The 22,765-nt window shown below is 43.8% G+C and overlaps 1 protein-coding gene across 2 annotated transcripts in view; it reads left to right on the forward strand.

Moving 5' to 3' along the window:
• The window catches only part of PCSK6 (proprotein convertase subtilisin/kexin type 6), a 248,014-nt gene that overhangs the window by 86,981 nt on the left and 138,268 nt on the right, over nt 1-22,765 (forward strand). For both annotated transcript variants that reach the window (XM_044279403.1, XM_044279404.1), the window contains exon 3: nt 20,952-21,062. In XM_044279403.1, the coding sequence (XP_044135338.1) occupies nt 20,952-21,062 (111 nt within the window). The remainder of the gene's footprint in view (nt 1-20,951; nt 21,063-22,765) is intronic.

A 22,765-nucleotide genomic window follows, 5' to 3' on the forward strand; every position in this document is an offset into this window, starting at 1 on the left:
CATTTTTATTTATTTTTTTAACTCAAATGGCCAATTAAAAAATGTTCAACCTGTGGCTCTCCAGCTGTTGCAAAACTACAATTTTCAACATGCCCTGATAGCTGTAGGCTGTTCAGGCATAATGGGAGTTGTAGTTCTGAGACAGCTGGAGGACCACACGTTGGTCATCCCTGCATTCAAGGGAATCTGTCACCAGGATCTTGGACTACATGTGTAGTACTGCAGTTAAGGAGTCCAGATAATTTTTCCCTACTGCCACTGTTTCCCCCATTTTCAGGGTTTAACACTATTCTGAAATACATTGTCAGGACTGCTGATATTTTGGCATGCCAAAGCAGTCCTGACTGTGGATCTCAGTGCAGCTTTGATTGCTGACAGCAGGGAACATGGGGCAATAGAGAAATAAAAATTCAGGACTTCTACTCCGCACTACTCCATTACTGCAGATAATAATCCAGAATCGTGGTGACAGATTCCCTTTAAAAGGAATTTAAGAGATTGCACACTATAAGACTCCTTCCCCTCCCCCACCCCCCCAAAAAAAGTAAGTGTCTTGTAGTCTGAATGCTAATGACCGCTTCCATTATGGGGTCTGATCTGAGGTGGATTGTGGGTCTGCTCCGAGTCTCATAGAATAGGGGGGGTCTGATGGGGGCTGATCTGATGCTGATGAAGCTTGAAGGTCATATTTTTTTATTTTATTTTTTGAAGGGGAGGGGGGGGGGTCTGATTTGCAGTGGTTAGATAAAGAATTGGGATCTGATGGAAAATATATATATTTCCATAGCATCGTCACAACGGCATACAAGGAGATTGACCCCTGACCTCTGTAGGGGCAGGAGCAGAGAAAGGTTAAATACCCTCCTCCCACCACCAACACCAGTGTTTCCTGTCCCTACAGAGGACAGGGCAGAGAAAGGGAGATGAAGCTGAGGAACTTGGTCGTGTTTCTTATTTTACCTTTAAAATCGCCGGCACAATGCGGGGTGCAGGGCTCTATCTCGTCCCGGTAATTCCGGGGCCTGTTCCCTGGCGCAGACTCCCTCCTGGCCTACTGAGGCGGCAGCTAGGTTGCGCGCCAGGCGCATGTTTATGACGTCACGGCCGGCGACCCGGAAGTGACGTGGCGGCGGTCAGCATGGGGCCCGGCTTAAAGCCGAGGCCTGAACTGTAGCAAAACGCTCCCAGGATCGGTCCCCACTGTTTGTGGAACCCTTGCCTGCAGAAGAGGACGACTATGTCGGCATCAGAGCGGTCCCCTAGAGCTGAACCACCGGCGCTGCTTCCAACCGTGAGTCCCCTTCGGGGGTATGATATGAGTGGGTCGGGGGGGGGGGGGGGGTGAGAGAGTGAGGACACTTATTTCCCATGCTGTGAGCTGTCTGCTGAGGGGAGCTTGCTTCTGCCAGCCCCCCCTTCCCCCATCTCTCTTGCTCTCTCTCCCTCTAGTGGCCATACCCTTATAGCTGCCTTCTCCTTTCTTTTAGGTATCTAAAGAAGCCCCGAAAAAGATCAGGAAATCACTCAATTGTATCTCCTGTAATAGCAGACTTCCTGACAACTACCCCAAAAAATTGCGCAAGCTTTGTATATCAAATATTGTACGGGATGAAGCACCCTCTCTAAAAGAGGAATTAAAAACTATGATTCAGGAAGAGATTCGTTCATCCCTGGTCCACCTGTCCACTAATCCCCCCGATTTGCCGCAACCTAAGAGAAAGCGGGCTTGATCTCCATCCCCTTCTGACCTAGAAGTTATTGCGGATGAAAGTGCTCACTCAGTCAGGTCATGGGAGGAGGGGGAAAGAGTCTGACTCAGACTCAGTGGATGACGGTCGTAGATATTGCTTTTCTACTGAAGAAATGTCAGACCTATTGAAAGCAGTGAGGTCAACCATGGGTGTGGAAGAGGTGCAACATACCCATTCGGTACAAGAAGAAATGTTTGGGGGCCTGAGAGTTAAAAAAAAAAAATAAAAATTGTGTTTCCCATTAATGAGAGTATTAGGGATATGGTCCTTGATGAGTGGGCAGACCCAGAAAGACGACTGGGAGTCTCGGCAGCGTTCAAAAATAGATTGCTATTTGATCCAGAGGAGTCTAAAATTTTCAATGAAATTCCCCAAATCTTTGTACAGGTTGCTAAAGTGAACAAGAAAACATCCCTTCCAGTTGAGGATGCCTCCCAACTTAAAGATTCGATGGATCATAAAGCAGACCGTCTTCTCAGGAAATCCTGGGAGGCGTCCATGTTTATTATAACCAATATTGCAGCTACCTCAGTCGCCAGATCCATGTATCTTTGATTGGGAGAATTAGAAACTCATATTAAAGATAAAGCATCTAGGGAGCAAATTCTTAATTCTCTCCCTCTTTTAAAATCCGCCACGGCCTTCCTGGCGGATGCCTCTGCCAAGTCAGTCCGATTCTCCGCCAGAGATGCGGCGCTTTCCAACGCAGCCAGAAGGGCCCTCTGGATGAAGTGCTGGTCGGGGGACAAGACGTCTAATTTAAAACTCTGTTCTATACCCTTTTCTGGAGAATGTGTTTGGCCCGGTTCTAGATAAAATTCTAGAGAAGGCTGCGGACAAAAAGGGGTTTCCGGAAGATCGCCCCTCCAGACGCCAGTATCCTTTTCGCTCCTCCTCGAGTCAAGAAAAAAGCTACAGGGGGAAAGGGAAATCAGGGCGTTGGAGCTATCCAAAAGGGGGAAGAGGCCAATCCTCCTCCCACCAAAAATCCTCTGATAAGCAATGACGCCGGAGTGGGGGGGGGGGGGGGAAGACTTTCAAAATTCCTGGGGTCATGGGAATCTATCTCCCAGAACCCCTGGATTTCCAAGGTAGTTCGTGCAAATAGTGGTCTTCAAGACCCCCCAAACAAATTTTCACTGAAACTTCATCAGATTAATGTAATCTCACCAGTCCCGCCTCCAGAAAGAGGTAGGGGTTACTACTCAACTCTATTTCTAATCAGGAAAAAAGAAGGCACTTTTCGGACTATCATAAACCTGAAACCACTAAACAGGTTTATTAGTTATCAGAAATTCAGGATGGAGAACCTAGCATCTACAATCCCTCTGCTAAGCAAAGACGTATTCATGTGCACAATAGACCTGCGAGACGCTTATTACCACATCCCCATTCACACCAACTCAGTTTTCTCCGGTTTGCAATCCAGGATATATCGGGGAACGTCCATCACTACCAGTTCAGAGCCCTTCCCTTCGGGATTTCATCATCCCCGAGAATATTTCCCAAGGTAGTGGTAGAGATGGTCGCCTTCGCCTGGAGGAAGTGACTTATGATAATCCCTTATTTGGACGATTTCCTTCTGATCAGCGAAAGTCTCAGCCAAATCAATTCAAATCTGAGGTTCTTTCTCTCCATCCTAGACGATCTGGGGTGGATCGTGAACAAAGAAAAGTCCGTCCTTACCCCCTCAAGGGAAGTTCGATTCTTAGGTATGATTCTAGACTCCCGAAAGCAAGCGGTATTCTTACCTTGAGACAAAATATCGGCTCTCCAACAAAAGATCAGATCCTTTCAGAAAAGATCAGAGAGGCGATGAGTATGCTAGTTCTGCTAACATCTTGTATTCTGGCAGTTCCCTGGTGTCAAATACACTTCAGACCCCTTCAGTCCTGGATCCTGAGTGTCTGGAACAGGTGCCAATCCTCTCTAGATTATCAAGCAAGTCCACCAACTCGGATTCTGCAGTCCCTAAATTGGTGGAAAAACCACGGGAACTTATCCCGGGGAAATCCCTGGCAGAAGACTCACCAGATTCAGGTAGTAACAGACGCAAGTCTGTCCGGCTGGGGCACAAAGGTGGGGGATCGTATGTTCCAGGGCACTTGGCCAAATTCAATCAGATCCCAGTCATCAAATTTCAGGGAACTGAGATCAGTCTGGGAAGCGTTGAAGGTAGCAGAGAAAATGTTGTCATCACATAAAAGTGCTATCAGACAACACTACGGCCATTGCCTACCTTTCCCATCAAGGGGGAACACTGTCAGTAACCCTCCAAGCACTGACTACAAGAATCTTTGCATGGGCAGAACAGAAGGTGGCCTCTATATTTTTATGTATATAATTCCACATGTGTTAATTCATAGTTTTGATGCCTTCAGTGTGAATCTACAATTTTCATAGTCATGAAAATAAAGAAAACGCTTTGAATGAGAAGGTGTCCAAACTTTTGGTCTGTACTGTATATACACCCACAAATGATTACATCATATCATGTGACCAATACATAATCAGTGAACTAACTCTTTTTAGTGTCCAAATACAAAGGATAAAAACATATATAAACATCACAAAATGACATGAGTTGTGATAAAAATATTTCTATAGCTATAAAAAAATTATATATATATATATATATATATATATATATATATATCAAAAAAGAAAAAACCAGCAGCACAAGACAAAAAACAATATGGGTGCAAAAATATCCTCAAAGCTGCAGGCTCAAACGGCTATAGGTAGATATAGATAGCAAAAAGATGAGGCAGCACTCCAACGTCAGGTGAAAACCGTGGATCCTTTATTCCCCTCTGCAACGTTTCAACCGCTCATTGCGGTCTTTATCAAGCATGATCACGCAGGATGCTTGATAAAGACTGCAATGAGCGGTTGAAACGTTGCAGAGGGGAATAAAGGATCCACGGTTTTCACCTGACGTTGGAGTGCTGCCTCATCTTTTTGCTATATATATATATATATATAATTTATTTTTATTTTTTTTTTTACACAGTCCTGATCAAAAGTTTAAGACCACTTGAAAAATGGCAAAAAATCACTGAAAACTGAAACAGGTTGTTTTTCAGCTGATCAAAAGTTTAGGACCACACCTCCCAAAAAAACTAAACCCCCCCCCCCCCCCCCCCCGTTTCACTTCAAAAATTTGTTTCGGCATGCCTGATGCAAGCGTTTCCAAGTGGTGAAGACGGCCGCACGAAGGCCATCTACTGTCTGGAACAGTTGTCCATTTTTGGAAACTTCCCTTGCCATCCATCCCCAAATGTTCTCAATTGGCTTTAGATCAGGGGAACACGCAGGATGGGCCAAAAGTGATGTTATTCTCCTGGAAGAAGTCCCTTATCCTGCGGGCATTGTGTACAGTCGTGGCCAAAAGTTTTGAGAATGACACAAATATTAGTTTTCACAAAGTTTGCTGCTAAACTGCTTTTAGATCTTTGTTTCAGTTGTTTCTGTGATGTAGTGAAATATAATTACACGCACTTCATACGTTTCAAAGGCTTTTGACAATTACAGTACATGACATTTATGCAAAGAGTCAGTATTTGCAGTGTTGGCCCTTCCTTTTCAGGACCTCTGCAATTCGACTGGGCATGCTCTCAATCAACTTCTGGGCCAATTCCTGACTGATAGCAACCCATTCTTTCATAATCACTTCTTGGAGTTTGTCAGAATTAGTGGGTTTTTGTTTGTCCACCCGCCTCTTGAGGATTGACCACAAGTTCTCAATGGGATTAAGATCTGGGGAGTTTCCAGGCCATGGACCCAAAATGTCAATGTTTTGGTCCCCGAGCCACTTAGTTATCGCTTTTGCCTTATAGCACGGTGCTCCATCGTGCTGGAAAATGCATTGTTCCATTGTAGGTAGAAGTTGCTGTTGGAGGGTGTTTTGGTACCATTCTTTATTCATGGCTGTGTTTTTGGGCAAAATTGTGAGTGAGCCCACTCCCTTGGATGAGAAGCAACCCCACACATGAACGGTCTCAGGATGCTTTACTGTTGGCATGACACATGACTGATGGTAGCGCTCACCTTTTCTCTGGACAAGCCTTTCCTGATGCCCCAAGCAATCGGAAAGAGGCTTCATCGGAGAATATGACTTTGCCCCAGTCCTCAGCAGTCTATTCACCATATTTTCTGCAGAAGATCAATCTTTCCCTGATGGTTTTTTTGGAAAGAAGTGGCTTCTTTGTTGCCCTTCTTGACACCAGGCCATCTTCCAAAAGTCTTTTCCTCACTGTGCGTGCAGATGCGCTCACACCTGCCTGCTGCCATTCCAGAGCAAGCTCTGCACTGGTGGCACTCCGATTCTGCAGCTGAATTCTCTTTAGGAGACAATCCTGGCGCTTGCTGGACTTGGACGCTCTGAAGCCGCCATAACAAGAATTAAACCTTTCCCTGAAGTTCTTGATGATCCTATAAATTGTTGATTGAGGTGCAATCTTGGTAGCCACAATATCCTTGCCTGTGAAGCCATTTTTATGCAACACAATGATGGCTGCACGCGTTTCTTTCAGGTCACCATGGTTAACAATGTAAGAACAATGTTTTTAAGCATCTGCCATTTTAACCCAATCAGCCTGACATAATGATCTCCAGCCTTGTGCTTGTCAACATTCTCACCTGAGTTAACAAGACGATTGCTGAAATGATCTCAGCAAGTCCATTAATGACAGCAATGAAATGCAGTGGAAAGTTTTTTTTGGGGATGAAGTTAATTTTCATGGCAAAGGATGACTATGCAATTCATCTGATCACTCTTCTTAACATTCTGGAATATATGCAAATTGCTATTATAAAAACTTTAGCAGCAACTTTTCCAATTTTCAATATTCATGTAATTCTCAACTTTTGGCCATGACTGTACTGTAGCATTGTCCTGTTGAAAAACCCAGTCGTTACCACACAGACGAGGGCCCTCAGTCATGAGGAATGCTCTCCGCAACATCTGGACATAGCCAGCGGCCGTTTGACACCACTGCACTTCCTGAAGCTCCATTGTTCCACTGAAGGAAAAAGCACCCCAGACCATTATGGTGCCCCCTCTACTGTGGCGCGTAGAAAACATCTCGGGTGGGATCTGCTCGTCATGCCAGTAACATTGGAAACCATCAGGATCATCAAGGTTAAATTTTTTTTCTCATCAGAGAATAAAACTTTCTTCCACTTTTGAATGTCCCATGTTTGGTGCTCTCTTGCAAAGTCCAAACGAGCAGTTCTGTGGCGTTCAAGGAGACAAGGTCTTTGAAGACTTTTTTTTGTTTTTGAAGCCCTTCAGTCTCAGATGCCGTCTGATTATGGGGCTGCAGTCAGCACCAGTAATGGCCTTAATTTGGGTCGAGGATTGTCCAGTGTCTTGACGGACAGCCAATTGGGTCCTCCGGCTCAGTGCTGGTGAATTATTATTTTTTTTGGGTCTTCCACTTTTTTTGTTCCATAACCCTCTGGATCATTTAAGAAATTCCAAATGACTGTCTTACTGCGTCCCACCTCAGCAGCAATGGCGCGCTGTGAGAGACCCTGCTTATGCAGTTCAACAACCCGACCACGTTCAAAAAGGGAGAGTTTTTTTTGCCTTTGCCATCACAAAGTGTGACTACCTGACAGAAAATGACATTGAATCCACATCTTTGCACAGATTTGGCCTTTTAAAGGAATGTGGTTCTAAAATTTGGATCAGCTGAAAAACAGCCTGTTTCAGTTTAATCGTTATTTTCAATTAATTAAATGCTCAAAAAAGTTTTCTCTCTCATTTCTTCTTGTTGCATGTTGAAGCTCTACTTGGAACCTTGGTAAAATCCAACAATGTGAAAGATGTGATTTATTTATTTTTTGCCATTTTTCAAGTGGCCTAAACTTTTGATCAGGACTGTGTGTATGTGTGTGAATATATAATATATATTTAGTATCTCACAAAAGTGAGTACAGTGTACAGCTTGTATAACAGTGTAAATTTGATGTGCCCGCAAAAAAACTTAACACACAGCCATTAATGTCTAAACCGCTGGCAATAAAAGTGAGTCCACCCCTAAGGGAAAATGGCCAAATTGTACCTAATTACCCATTTTCCCTCATTGGTGTTACAAGGTCTCAGGTGTGAATGGGGAACAGGTGTTTTGGTCTGCATGGCTGTTGTCCCAGAAGTAAGCCCACAAACAGTTTGAAAAATAGACTAAGAATATGGCTTACTGGAACCATGTCATCTGGTCTGATGAGACCAAAATAAACTTATTTGGTTCAGATGGTGTCATGCGTCTGTGGTGGCAACCAGGTGAGGAGTACAAAGACAAATGTGTCTTGCCTACATTCAAGCATGGTTGTGGGAGTGTGGTGGTTTAGGGCTGCATGAGTGCTGCTGGTTGTGGGAAGCTACAGTTCATTGATGGAAACCATGAATGCCAGCATGTACTGTGGTGTACTGAAGCAGAGCATGATCCTGTCACAATGTAGGGGGATGGTAGGAACACCAGAATGACAACAGAAGGAAAATGACCCGAAACTAGGCCTCACGGCTAGGGAACTGAAAGTCACCATCTAGGAAAACCCTAAACCTAGCCCCGACTCCTGTCAGTATGAATAGACCCTGAAGGTGGGAATATTCATACACCGTATACTTGGGCCTTAGATGCCCTGAAAATACCTAGGCATAGTGATAGGGTCTGAGACCACTGGTTCCTTCCCAGATTAACGCACCAGCATCTCCCTGAGGCCTAGGAATCAATGAGCAAAAGGGGAGAACACTTATCTTCAATAGAAAATAGATGAGCAGGAACTCGGGAGAGGACAACACACCAGCTCTTCCAACTCCAGGCAGATAATATCAACCGCATGGTAGGAAGTGTGAGTCCAGACTAAATAGAGGAATAGTAATGACCACAAGCTACACCTGAAACAAGCATTGTGGTCATGCCAATAACAACACTGCAAAGTGAAACCGAGAGGCTATCCGATAACCTCAAGTGATGTAAGTCTCTCTGATCTAACCTCTGTTACTGGATGGATTGTGACAGTACCCCCCTTCTAGGGTGATCCCGATGAGCCCTGTGAAATGCTCTCACAATGCGACTAGCACTGACATCGGCCGCTGAAACCCAATTTCTCTCCTCTGGACCGTAACCCTTCCAGTGAACGAGATTTTGGAGGGATCTACGGAGACTGAGTCCACTATCCTGGAGATCTAAAATTCAAGATTACCGTCCACCATGACAGGAGCGGGAGGCAAGGAGGATGGTTCAGCAGGTTCGACCATATCTTTTCAGCAACGATTTGTGAAAAACATGAACTTCAGCAGGCTTTAAAAATTCAAGACGAAAGGCGGGTTAATAATGGCAGATCTTAGATTTACTAATAAACCTTGTACCCAACTTCCGAGAAGGTACCTTCAACTTAATGTTTCTTGTGGACAGCTACACAGAATCGCCCACTCTCGGGTCTAGAGTAATCTAATAAGAAAAACTTTTTTAAAATAACGTATTGCTTTAGGGTGGTTTTGGGTATCGAACTTTCGATACAAGATCAATACTTTTAGCCTGGTATCGATACTGGGATTTATTTTATCGATACTAGTCTGTGCTACTGTACAGCCTTGTATGGAAGAAAATGAATCGCGCTGCTCTCAGCAGCACAGGTAGGAAATACTTTTTTTAAAGATATATCTAGGAACTGCCAAAGTGAAATTGAAAGTTAGTGTATTACATAGTATTGGCCTCAATATAGAGCCCTTTAAGTGTTATTTCTTACATAATGTACTGCCTCTTGAAGTAGGAGCAGTCAGGTGTTTACCTGCGTATCAGCTTTTCCATATTTTAACAAGGCCATTTTTGTAAATGATGTTTGTGCCAGTTTCTTACTGTGAGTCATGTTGTCTGACTATATTCTGAATTTCTAGAACGTGGTACTTGTAGCTGGCCAGCTAAGACCTGTCCTAGGTTGCTAATATAGCTTATATGGTTATACAGCTAGACCTGCCAATAACCTTAATACAGTTACTATGTTTGTGTGTTAAAGACAAAAGCAGTGTTATTTAGTGACTTCATGTTTGGATGTCATAGAACTGTTATACAGGTGAAACTCAAAATTAGAATATCATGCAAAGTTCATTTATTTCAGTAATGCAACTTAAAAGGTGAAACTAATGAGACTCATTACATACAAATAGGATATTTCAAGCCTTTGTTATAATGTGGATGATTATGGCTTACTGCTTATAAAACCCCAAAGTCTCAATTTTGCAGTACCCTTTGCTCAAGGGGTATGGATTAATTAGCTGACTAGTGTGACACTTTGAGCCTAGAATATTGAACCTTTTCACAAAATTTTAATTTTAAGCTGTATTAATGCAATTCCTTTTTATTTGTATTACTGAAATAAATGGACTTCTGCGCGATATTCTAATTTTTCGAGTTTCACCTATGTATATTGTGTTCACAGAAGCAGAAAAGATAATGCCTTTTAAGATTCATTATATAATGTAAGGTAAGCTCAGTGACACAGCAGAAACAGAAAGCATAGAGTTAAACTGTTGTTGCTGGGCAGGAGTCTTAACCAATCCTAGCCAGCCTCACACACATAGCTTGTGTGGGAAATTCCCATAGCAGGAGCTGCTAGAAATCAATATTCACCAGAGAAAGAAGCTGAACAGACATTCACTCCACTAAGAGCTGTGTTTTTTGGAAGCAGAGAGGCCAAAATAGGTATTTAAAACGGTTATATAATGTTCCTACTGTTAAGTGATTAGAACTGTATACTGAACCAGTTATGCGTTTACTTACAGTACCACCAAATTCAATTGCAAACTAAAAATACCATACAAACAATTGCAACCATTCAAATTCCATATTGCAATCCAAATTGCATACAACCGTACCAGATCATACTCAACCAATCTGCAAATAGTTACTGGTAACTGCAAATTGCGACCAAATTAGCAAGTGAACTATTAGTTAGACCTCAGATATACCTCTCAGAGATAATAAAGTGCTTAAATAACTTGGTGAGAGTACAGATACTCGAGAGAATATTTCCACCATTTTATGTTGAATGACAAGGTGAACAGTTGAACCACCATCTTATGAATACCGCTATTTTATGAATCTTTATGCAACACGTGTTATGTACATGGACTATCTGCTGCGGAGGCGGCAGTGTTATATATGAAGAACGGCGCTAGAGGAATTAGAGTAACAGTCTGGTTAGACTAAGTCAGATATCAGTATTCTAATGCCACAACGCAAAAGCACTTCATAGTGCTGCGCATGCCACAGCACTACCATGACTTTTCATATAATGTATCGATGTGATGTAACATTTACCTTGTTCCTGGAGGATTTTTTTCCTCATGTTTTTCTTACAATGGTTATTAGTTACTTTAAAGGGGGTTTTCTGAGATGAGCCAAATGTGGGGCGAAGGCGTGAAATAACAAAATAAGTTCTCTCTGATGGTCCTTTATATATTACTCAGTTTTAATTGTAATAGGAGACAAATTATGACCAGAGGAGAGTATGAGGAGATTTTTTTTCTGGATTTAGTATTCTTTGAAAGGTTTGTTTTTGCTTGGAGAAGTAGGCCAAACACAGGTACTAGTAAAGTATTGCCAAAAAGCCCAGATTTAATTCTGTAATTAACCCCTCCTGTTTGATGCCGTCTGTTTCTGCGTTTGCTTTAGTTACCGTTGCAAAATGCTTTTGGGTAGGTTTTTCCGAATATTTTTAGCCAGTGGCAATACTTTGCTGTCTGTATTACTTGTAATTCTGTATGAGAAGTGCAACATTCTACTGCAATTAAAATGCTAATTTTGCAAACGGTGATACATTCATGTGGCAAGCTCGTGTGTGTGTGTGTGTGTGTTACAAATGCAAAATTAAATCTGTTATTCTTTAGTAGCTGCTCGGCTGTTTCTGAACAGTGTGACATTTCTGAGAATCCTGAGAGTACTTGTTAAAAAGCTAGTTAGAGGTTACAGGTTGTATTTTTATTTTTTCCCCCTGTTGAGAAGAAAAACTCCAAACACAACAAAAAACACGGCGCATGCTGCAGTTAAAAAAAGACATTGCAAAAGAGTATAAAACATTAGGAACGTCTTAAATGGAACTAAAAAAACGGGGTTTGTAGGGTGTTTTATAATTCTCCACTGGCCAGCAAAAAAGCTCATGGAATATCAGGACTTGTTCTGCATGCGCTGGAGCGGTTTAGCGCAAGATTTTAAAAAAAAAAAGGCTTGGTCAACTTAAAGGGATTCTGTCATGAGATTTGAGGCCTATAACCTAAACATATGGCCAGGTCCCTACTAATACCCTGAATCTGAAAAGGACCTTATTAAATGTGCCTGTGGCTCTATTAGCATATAAAACTGGTTTTTATAACCTGTCATTCACGTACCTAATGTGTCCAAGGGGACGTGTCATCATGCAGGGTGCCCGGCTGCAGCCATCTCCGTCTGGTGCCCAGTGCAGCCTTCCCACTAGAAATCGCTGCCATCCCTTTCAATAGAACCGCCTCCGAAAATCGTCCGCTCTCCTCAGCCAGATCCCACGAGTGCGCACTAGGTATAACCTGATGCGCCCGTGCGGACTCCTGGCAGCGGCCTCATTGAGCGAAGTGCGCATGCGCAGGCCAGCTCATTTTGCTCAAACCTGCCTTGACCGCCCTATTGCAGCCATCCTCACAGCTGCACGGGATCTGGCCGAGGGAGCGGACTATTTCGGAGGCGGTTCTGAGGTGAGGAAGGCGGCTCTATAGAAAGGGAGTGCGGCGATTTCTAGTGGATAGGCTGCGCCGGGCACCAGACTGAGATGTCTGCAGCCGGGCACCCTGCATGATGAGACGTCCCCTTGGACACATTAGGTACGTGAATGACAGGTTATAAAAACCTGTTTTATATGCTAATAGAGCCACAGGCACATTTAATACGGTCAGTTTTGGATTCAGGGTATTAGTAGGGACCTGGCCATATGTTTAGGTTATAGGCCTCAAATCTCATGACAGAATCCCTTTAAGGCCCCATGCACACGGCCGTGGAACCGCGGCCTGGATCCCTCCTGAGAGCAGGAGCGCACGGCGTCACTGGTTGCTATGACGCCGTGCGCTCCCTGCTGCCGCCGCAATACAGTAATACACTGGTATGATCTATACCAGTGTATTACTGTACTGTGCCGGCAGCAGGGAGCGCACGGCGTCATAGCAACCAGTGACGCCGTGCGCTCCTGCTCTCAGGAGGGATCCAGGCCGCGGTTCCACGGCCCGCACACGGCTGTGAAACACGGCCGTGTGCATGGGGCCTAAGAAAGTGATCCTGCATTTTGCGAAGAGGATTTATCACTAGTTTGTTGCCCTTTTTTAGGACACCATAAAACTGGTGACCAAAACGCTTAATTAACAAAACTGCCATGAGCAAAACAATGTCTTGTGTCCTACATTTCCAATAGAACTTCAGCTTACCTCTGGAGTTGGTGTTTTACAGCTGAAATTGCACCAAGAAACACAGGTGCAGAAATTGCCACTAAAAACGCACAAGTACACATGAATTCAAAATCCACGTATTCTGCAGCAGAAACTGCTATGGTATTCAGCAAGAATACTGGAGACAAGCTGCAGTTTCTAGTGGCGTCTGTGTGGACACTTGTCTTGCCTTGTCATGGTTATAAACTGTGGTCGCATGAAGCGCACTGCAGCCTCCAAATAAAGACAATGGAGGGCAGATTTGGCGCTGCTGCTGGCAGCTTTTTGGCACCGCATCCACACCAAGAAAGTCCACTGGCAAAAAAAACTTGTGTGAACTGGCCCTAAAGAGGTTCAGATTGGATAACAATGACTGACGAGAATCACATAGAACTGCTGTGGGACTTGCTAACGCCCTATGAAGTTATCTCCGAAAAATTGGTCCGCTTTTTCCGTACCAAAGAACATGCTTATCCATTAAATGGTTTGTCTGACAGAAAACATTCTACATTTTTCAAACCAGCACCTGGATCTGAATACTTTTGCAAGTGCACGTAGTTAACAATTTAGTATAGTCACTGGGCTATTCTAGAAAATATATCTGTATATCGCTACCTGCTATTTGCTCTCTTCTTTATTTTTCCGCCCATCTACATGAGTTGGTTGCATGCGCTCAGTTTAAATCTTCAACTATTACTAATCCTGTCTTCTATTAGAAGCTGTGGCAGTTACAGGGAGAGAACTGCAGCAGAAAGGACACTCCTTCTGAGCTTCCAGGGTGTAATAAAAGTAGCAGCACAATTGGAGCAATGCATGGGGAGATCTCTGAATCCATGTGAGGTAGAGGGCTGGTTTTAGCTTAGTTAGGGTGCATTCACACAAGCGTGCCATGTTTTGCCGTCCGCAGATTACAGGGCCGGCACTATATAGAAAATGCCTATTCTTGTTCGCTCTATAGATAATGCCTTGTGTAAAAGAATTGGACGTGCACTATATTTTTGGCAGGGCCACGGAACAGAGCAACGGTGTGCTGTCTGCATCTTTTGCAGCCCCGTTGAAATGAATGGGTCCGCGCCCCCTTCAACAAAATTTGCGGAACGGATGCGGATCCATTCATATGGTCGTATGAATGAGCCCTTAAAAAGAGATTGCCATATGTTTAGGGTTGTTGCGGGTATCGAAATTTCGATACCTAATCAATACTTTTGTCGATACCTAATTGATTTCCATTTTTTCGATACTGGGCTACGCTGCTGCGCAGTTTAGTATCACAGAACATGAGCGCGCTGTGGTCAGCGTGCTCATGTTCCCTCAGCAGCACAGGGGAGAAGGAAGCAGTCTCTCCCTCCCCCCTGTGCCGCTGCCACCAATGAGGAGAGAGGGGCGGACGCACTGAGCCACCAATGATAGGAGGACCGTTTTTATAGGTTCGGACTTAGTTAAGTTATCAGGCTACATAGAGCGGCGCCCAGGGATCTCCCTGCACTTACTATTATTCCTGGGCGCCGCTCCGTTCGCTCGCTGTGGCCCAGTTACAATCTCCTGCCCCTTATGCTAACTGCTACTATTGGAGCGATGGGGAGGAGACATCAGCTTCTCTAGTGGGCGTTCCTTCTTCCTGGCTGTAGCGCTGTCCAATCGCAGCTCAGGGAGAAGGAACTCCCAGGAGAGAAGCTGATGTCTCCTCCCCATCGCTCCGATAGTAATTAGCATAAGGCGGAGGAGCTAGTAATGGGGCACAGCGGGCGAACTGAGCGGTGGCCAGGAATAATAGTAAGTGCAGGGAGATCCCTGGTCGCCCCTCTACATGTCCTGCTAACTTAACTAAGTCCGAACCCACAAAAGGTACTTTTAATACAGGAGGCAGGTGTCGGCAGCAGAATCACATTGCCGGCACCCTGCCTCTGACAGGGAGCTGCGATCAGCGGCAGGCAACCCCTCAGGTGCAGCTCCTGAGGGGTTAACTGCCGCTGATATGCTGCCAGTACCCACCTCCTGTATTAAAGGTTAATTATCATTGGTGGCGCAGTGCGCCCGCCCCTCCTCAACCCCCCCAGTATTAAAATCATTGTGGCAGTGGCCAGAGTCCCCTCACCTCCTCATTTGTGGTGCAGTGGCAGCTTCTGATTGGAGCCCCAGCAGTGTAATCCTGGGGCTCTGATCGGTTAGCATGGCAGCCAGGACGCTACTGAAGCACTGGCTGCCATAGTCTGCCCCCTGCTGCCCTGTGCACAAAGCACAGGGCAGCAGGGAGTGTGAAGTTCTATTCACCCTGATAGAGCTCTATTAGGGTGAATAGGACAAGGGATAAAAAAAAAATCCCAGGTTATAGCCCCTAAGGGGGGAAATAGTTATTAAATAAAAAAAAAGTTAAAAAAAACCCCACCAAAATATTAAGTATAAATTACATATAAACATATCACATATCGCCACGTCCGAAAAATCCAAACTATTAAAATGGGAAAAAAAATCTATGCGGTGAACGCCAGAACAGGGGGGAAAAAACTGCTCGATTCGCCATATTTTAAAAATGTGGAATGCACGTGGCTTTTTTTTTGCTTTTTTTCGGATGGTATCGAGTATCGCAGTAACTTTTTATGGTATTGAAATCGAATCAAAAATTTGGTATCGCAACAACTCTACATATGTCTGTTTCATTTTTTACAAAAATCATGACAACCCCTTTTAAAAGATGCACTGGTATTGTCAGTGGCCCCATTAAAGTGAAGCCTAAACTGCAATACTAGATGCACTCCATGGGCGAGAGGCGCTATTTTTTGAGAAGTTCAGACCAATTTATTAACTTTAGTTGTGTGGAAGGAAGAAAGACAGTAACCTGTACTAAGTTTCCTTTTATGCATTGCTCCTTCAGTGGATGGGTTTAGCACCACGTTGGATCATCCAGACACCGTTGAAGTGTCCCTATGTGTTGCTGCTCCTCGGAAGGGATGGAAAGGTGTTGTGCACCCTAATGGTAAATATGTCCAGAGAGTCGGGGTCTACAGTAAACAAAGTGCAAAACAATAAAGGCAAGGCACTGAGCTGGCTTCTCCAGTCTCCTCTGATTCTGTGCTCCAGATTCTGTGCTGAGGAACTGCCTGAGCTAGCGGTGACCTTCTCTCTGAAGGTTGGTACCCTGACCAAAGGGCTGGTGGCCCAGAGTCTGTGTTCAGTCCGCCAGCTGGCCCTCTATTCAAAGGGCTGGTGACCCAGGGTCTATGGCAGAGTATAGCAGTCTCAGCGCTGTCTTCTGGTGACTTGTGCAGTCTGGCAGTCTTTTACTAAACACTGATCTCTAATTGCAGAATACTAGGGGGTTTAAATGCTCTCCTTATATACAGTTCTAACTGAACTAGAACTTTCTAGTAGGAGGGGTGGAGCAGAGAAGCACAATCTAAACAGAAACAATATTGCAACTTCAGTCTGTCATGGACTTGTATGGAGTTTCAATACAAGTCTATGAGAATGAATGACTAGTTTTTCCAGACATGAACAAGCCTTCAGATGAAAATAACAGAGCTAAACCAGACAGTCAAAGTCAGTGTCTGTTTTTTCTCTCCAAAACATTGAATAGTCTCTTGCAGTTTTTGCAGCTCTGGTGTGGACCTATTCACCTCAATTGGGCCGGAAAATATGTGGGCAGCACTGTGTGCTGTCCGCATCTGTTACTCCGTTCCGTGGCCCCACAAAAAAATATAGAACATGTCCTATATGGGCCGCCTGTTCGGTTCTGCAAATTGCGGAAGGCACACGGGCAGCTTCGGTGTTGTGTGGATCCGCAATTTGCAGACCGCAAAAAACATAACTGTTGTGTGTGTGTGTGTATAAGGCCTAATTCTTGAAGATTTAGAACTTCTCAGTGCTTGGATAGAAAGTCCCAAAGTCTCTAAGTATTGGCTATGCATTAATACTTCCCACAGTCCAGTGCAGGTACAGTTCAATAACAGTGCGATAGATATAGATACAGACGTGGACAAAATTGTTGGTACCCTTTGGTCAATGAAAGAAAAAGTCACAATGGTCACAGAAATAACTTTAATCTGACAAAAGTAATAATAAATTAAAATTCTATAAATGTTAACCAATGAAAGTCAGACATTGTTTTTCAACCATGCTTCAACAGAATTATGTAAAAAAATAAACTCATGAAACAGGCATGGACAAAAATGATGGTACCCCTAGAAAACACAGAACATAATGTGACCAAAGGGACATGTTAATTCAAGGTGTGTCCACTAATTAGCATCACAGGTGTCTACAACCTTGTAATCAGCCATTGGGCCTATATATATGGCTCCAGGTAATCACTGTGTTGTTTGGTGATATGGTGTGTACCACACTCGACATGGACCAGAGGAAGCAAAGGAAAGAGCTGTCTCAAGAGATCAGAAAGAAAATTATAGACAAGCATGTTAAAGGTAAAGGCTATAAGACCATCTCCAAGCAACTAGATGTTCCTGTGAGTACAGTTGCACATATTTTTCATAAGTTTAAGATCCATGGGACTGTAGCCAACCTCCCTGGACGTGGCCGCAGGAGGAAAATTGATGACAAATCTAAGAGACGGATAATCCGAATGGTAACAAAAGAGCCTAGAAAGACTTCTAAAGAGATTCAAGGTGAACTTCATGCTCAAGGAACATCAGTGTCAGATCGCACCATCCGTCGTTGTTTGAGCCAAAGTGGACTACATGGGAGACGACCAAGGAGGACACCATTGTTGAAAACGAATCATAAAAAAGCAAGACTGGAATATGCCAAACTACATGTTGACAAGCCACAAAGCTTCTGGGAGAATGTCCTGTGGACAGATGAGACAAAAATCGAAGTTTTTGCCAAGGCACATCAGCTGTATGTTCACAGACGAAAAAATGAAGCATATCAAGAAAAGAACACTGTCCCTACTGTGAAACATGGAGGAGGCTCTGTTATGTTCTGGGGCTGCTTTGCTGCGTCTGGCACAGGGTGTCTTGAATCTGTGCAGGGTACAATGAAATCTCAAGACTATCAAGGAATTCTAGAGAGAAATGTACTAGCCAGTGTCAGAAAGCTTGGTCTCAGTCGCAGGTCATGGGTCTTGCAACAGGACAATGACCCAAAACACACCGCTAAAAACACCCAAGAATGGCTAAGAGGAAAAAATTGGACTATTCTAAAGTGGCCTTCTATGAGCCCTGACCTCAATCCTATTGAGCATCTTTGGAAGGAGCTGAAACATGCAGTCTGGAAAAGGCACCCTTCAAACCGGACACAACTGGAGCAGTTTGCTCATGAGGAGTGGGCCAAAATACCTGCTGAGAGGTGCAGATGTCTCATTGACAGTTACAGGAAGCGTTTGATTGCAGTGATTGCCTCAAAAGGTTGCGCAACAAAATATTAAGTTAGGGGTACCATCATTTTTGTCCATGCCTGTTTCATGAGTTTATTTTTTTACATAATTCTGTTGAAGCATGGTTGAAAAACAATGTCTGACTTTCATTGGTTAACATTTATAGAATTTTAATTTATTATTACTTTTGTCAGATTAAAGTTATTTCTGTGACCATTGTGACTTTTTCTTTCATTGACCAAAGGGTACCAACAATTTTGTCCACGTCTGTATATATATGCTTGAGAGAGACCGCATTGAGACGGTTGAAACGTTGCAGAGGGAATAAAAGATCCACCATTTTCACTTTACCTGGAGTGCTGCCTCATCCTTTTGATGTGTATATGTATATATGTGTGTGTGTATATGTATGTATGTGTATATATATATATATATACACATACACATATACATACACATATATACTCGCCTAACGAATTATTAGGAACACCATACTAATACGGTGTTGGACCCCCTTTTGCCTTCAGAACTGCCTTAATTCTACGTGGCATTGATTCAACAAGGTGCTGATGGCATTCTTTAGAAATGTTGGCCCATATTGATAGGATAGCATCTTGCAGTTGATCGAGATTTGAGGGATGCACATCCAGGGCACGAAGCTCCCGGTCCAAAGATGCTCTATTGGGTTGAGATCTGGTGACTGTGGGGGCCATTTTAGTACAGTGAACTCATTGTCATGTTCAAGAAACCATTTTTCCAGTCTTCAACAGTCCAATTTTGGTGAGCTTGTGCAAATTGTAGCCTCCTATTTGTAGTGGAGATGAGTGGTACCCGGTGGGGTCTTCTGCTGTTGTAGCCCATCCGCCTCAAGGTTGTGCGTGTTGTGGCTTCACAAATGCTTTGCTGCATACCTCGGTAGTAACGAGTGGTTATTTCAGTCAACGTTGCTCTTCTATCAGCTTGAATCAGTCGGCCCATTCTCCTCTGACCTCTAGCATCAACAAGGCATTTTCGCCCACAGGACTGCCGCATACTGGATGTTTTTCTCTTTTCACACCATTCTTTGTAAACCCTAGAAATGGTTGTGCGTGAAAATCCCAGTAACTGAGCAGATTGTGAAATACTCAGACCGGCCCGTCTGGCACCAACAACCATGCCACGCTCAAAATTGCTTAAATCACCTTTCTTTCCCATTCTGACATTCAGTTTGGAGTTCAGGAGATTGTCTTGACCAGGACCACAACCCTACATGCATTGAAGCAACTGCCATGTGATTGGTTGACTAGATAATCGCATTAATGAGAAATAGAACAGGTGTTCCTAATAATTCTTTAGGTGAGTGTATATTACAATAAACATATAAAATGCATGTCGATAACAAAAAACTGTATAAGTGTAAAAATGGCGTAAATCACAGTGCAAGGTGCACTAAAGTAGTGCGTTAATGGCTTTGTGTAATGGCAAGAGGGGCAAATCGCCACAAACATCCATAGCCCAAAATGATCTTTGCTGTGGAGCACTACCGTTCTTTACTAATTTGGTGGGTGCAGCAAGGGTGAATTAACACTGTACTATAAGATCTAAATAGGATTTTAAATAATGCCTGTAAAAGGTCTAGGTAGGTTAATAATGGTTCCTTCTCTGCAGCTACTTATGATGATTTTTGCACCACTCTTTGCTGTGAAGAGCTTTACATAAATGTGCAAGGAATTTCTTGCTGTTTTTGCTGCTGGCCATGCGAGACATGTGGGTGGACATCACAGGAACACTGCAAATAAATAATGTTGCCTCTATTTTTATCTTGATTCTGCCTAATAGGGGGTTAATTGATGGCTCTTAGAAACTTCTTTTAGTTTACTACGTTTTATGCAGCTTTTTTCATAATCTTAACCACAGCTTGGTGGTTAGTCTCAATGTTTCCGTGTTGGGGAAGCCGACTTTGCAGTATTTCACATTGAGCGGACTGGCTTGTGTGTTATGCTTTAATGTGTTTGCTATAAAATTTGTTTTTGTTCATTTGATTTCTAATCAATAGAACTGCTGGTTTTTATATAAATGTTAGCTGCTCGAACTGATGCTTTCGTATTGGCTTGAGCGTCATTCCTCAAACAACATAAATTCCGATGATTTCCAGCGTTTTCCCAGACCTGTAGGGCAGGAGCTGCTCATTCTATTCTCAGCATGTCAGCCATTCCCTTAGGTCCTGTTTATTGAGTTTAAACATGGAATAAAGAGCGGTTGCTTTTCTGCAGAGGCTGAACAGTAATTGAAACAGGAAAAAATAATTGTTTTTTATTCCTTGATAGATACTGTCATAGAAGTAGTTCAGTGATAGATCGGTGACTGTGCGCTGCAAATGTCTACGCATCGATTTGGAAGAAATAACTTATCCGATATACTTTTGTTTTCCATGCAGGTCGACTGGGTACAGCAGCAGCTAATAAAGAAGAGAGTTAAAAGGCACCTTCGGCTAGACCCTAACCTTTTGTACTTTAATGACCCCATCTGGTCTAACATGTGGTATCTGGTAAGTACACTGCGCAGTGCTATAATTCTAGTGTCGTGCAGAGTCCATGCTGCTGGTCGCCAGATGAGTCAAGGAGTAGTAGAACGAGTCCTAATTAAATTAACTTTAAGTAGTCTGAACTACGTGCATTTAGAGATCATATTAAACCCAATAATGTGTTAGTACTTCCGTTTGGTAGGGTCAGAGTAAGAGACCTCTATAGTGAAACTAGGTTAAAGGGGTTTTCCGAGAGTTTTTTTTATTACTGATCAGTGAGGGTCAAACACCCAGGACCCCAACAGATCAGCTGTTTGAGAAGGCACTGGCGGTCGCAGTAGTGCCTCGGCCTTCTCCTAGGCCATATGACCACATATTCATCTGTCACGTGTTGAACTGCCTGATAGGACGGTAGAAAGAAAACAAAATATACCGTATTTTATTAGGAGAAAACTATAAAAATGGACTATCCCCTATAACAGTGATGGCAAACCTTTTAGAGGCCGAGTGCCCAAACTGCAACCCAAAACCCACATATTTATCGCAAAGTGCCAACACAGCAATTTAACCTGAATACTATAGTTCAATATAGTATATCTTCCATGTACTTTATCATTTAGCTATAATAGCTGCCTACATTCAGTGCGCTGCCTGTGCTGTTCATAGTGCGCCCTGCGCTGCTGAATGGCAGGAAAAGTCTAAGGCATATTGGTACACCATAGACTTTTTTTCACAGTGCGGGTGCCCACAGAGAGGACTCTGAGTGCCGCCTCTGGCACCCGTGCCATAGGTTCGCCATCATTGCCCTAAACATAGTCAGGCAATTGGGAACTGTACCCTGCAGGATAGGTCATCAATATCTGATCCATGGGGGGGGGGGTCTAACTCCCGGCATCCCTGACGATCAGCTGTGCGAAGAGAAGGCAGTGCTCATACGAGAAGTGAATGGGGACGCCATGCTTGTAATTACACCTGCTCACCACTGCAATTGCTGCAGCGAACAGGTTGAGCAGAGAAGGCAGCACTTGTATGAGCACTTCTTTCTCTTCAAACAGCCAATTGTCAGGGGTGCAGGGAGTCACCCCCCGCGCTGATCTGATATTGATCACCTATCCTGACGATAGGTCATCAGTCGTAAAAAGCGGACTACCTGTTTAATGGATAGGATTCAGGAGCTGGGTTGAGAAAGAAATGTGGAGCATATGCTAGAATAATACAACTTGCGCGCATTGGTATTGCACAAGCCAAGGACACCTGTTAAAATCTCCTCTGTACATTTCTGAATAGACTGGCCCAAATTTATGAATGTGTCTGCACCTCGAATCTGTCTAAGGCTACTTTCACACTAGCCTTCGGGGTTCCGCTTGTGAGTTCCGTTTGAAGGCTCTCAGCAAGCGGCCCCGAACGGATCCGTACGGCCCCAATGCATTCTGAGTGGATGCGGATCCGCCCAGAATGCATCAGTCTGGCACCGTTTGGCCTCCGCTCAGCAGGTGGACACCCGAACGCAGCTTGCAGCGTTAGTGTCCGCCTGGCCGTGCCGAGCCAAACAGATCCGTCCAGAGTTACAATGTAAGTCAATGGGGAATGATCCGTTTGAAGTTGACACAATGTGGTGCAATTTCAAACGGATCCGTCCCCCATTGACTTTCAATGCAAAGTCTGGACAGATCCGTCTGACTAACTTTCACACTTAGAATTTTTTCTAAACTATAATGCAGACAGAT

Source organism: Bufo gargarizans, chromosome 2, assembly GCF_014858855.1.
Source record: "Bufo gargarizans isolate SCDJY-AF-19 chromosome 2, ASM1485885v1, whole genome shotgun sequence".
In the NCBI taxonomy this organism is placed as follows: domain Eukaryota; kingdom Metazoa; phylum Chordata; class Amphibia; order Anura; family Bufonidae; genus Bufo; species Bufo gargarizans.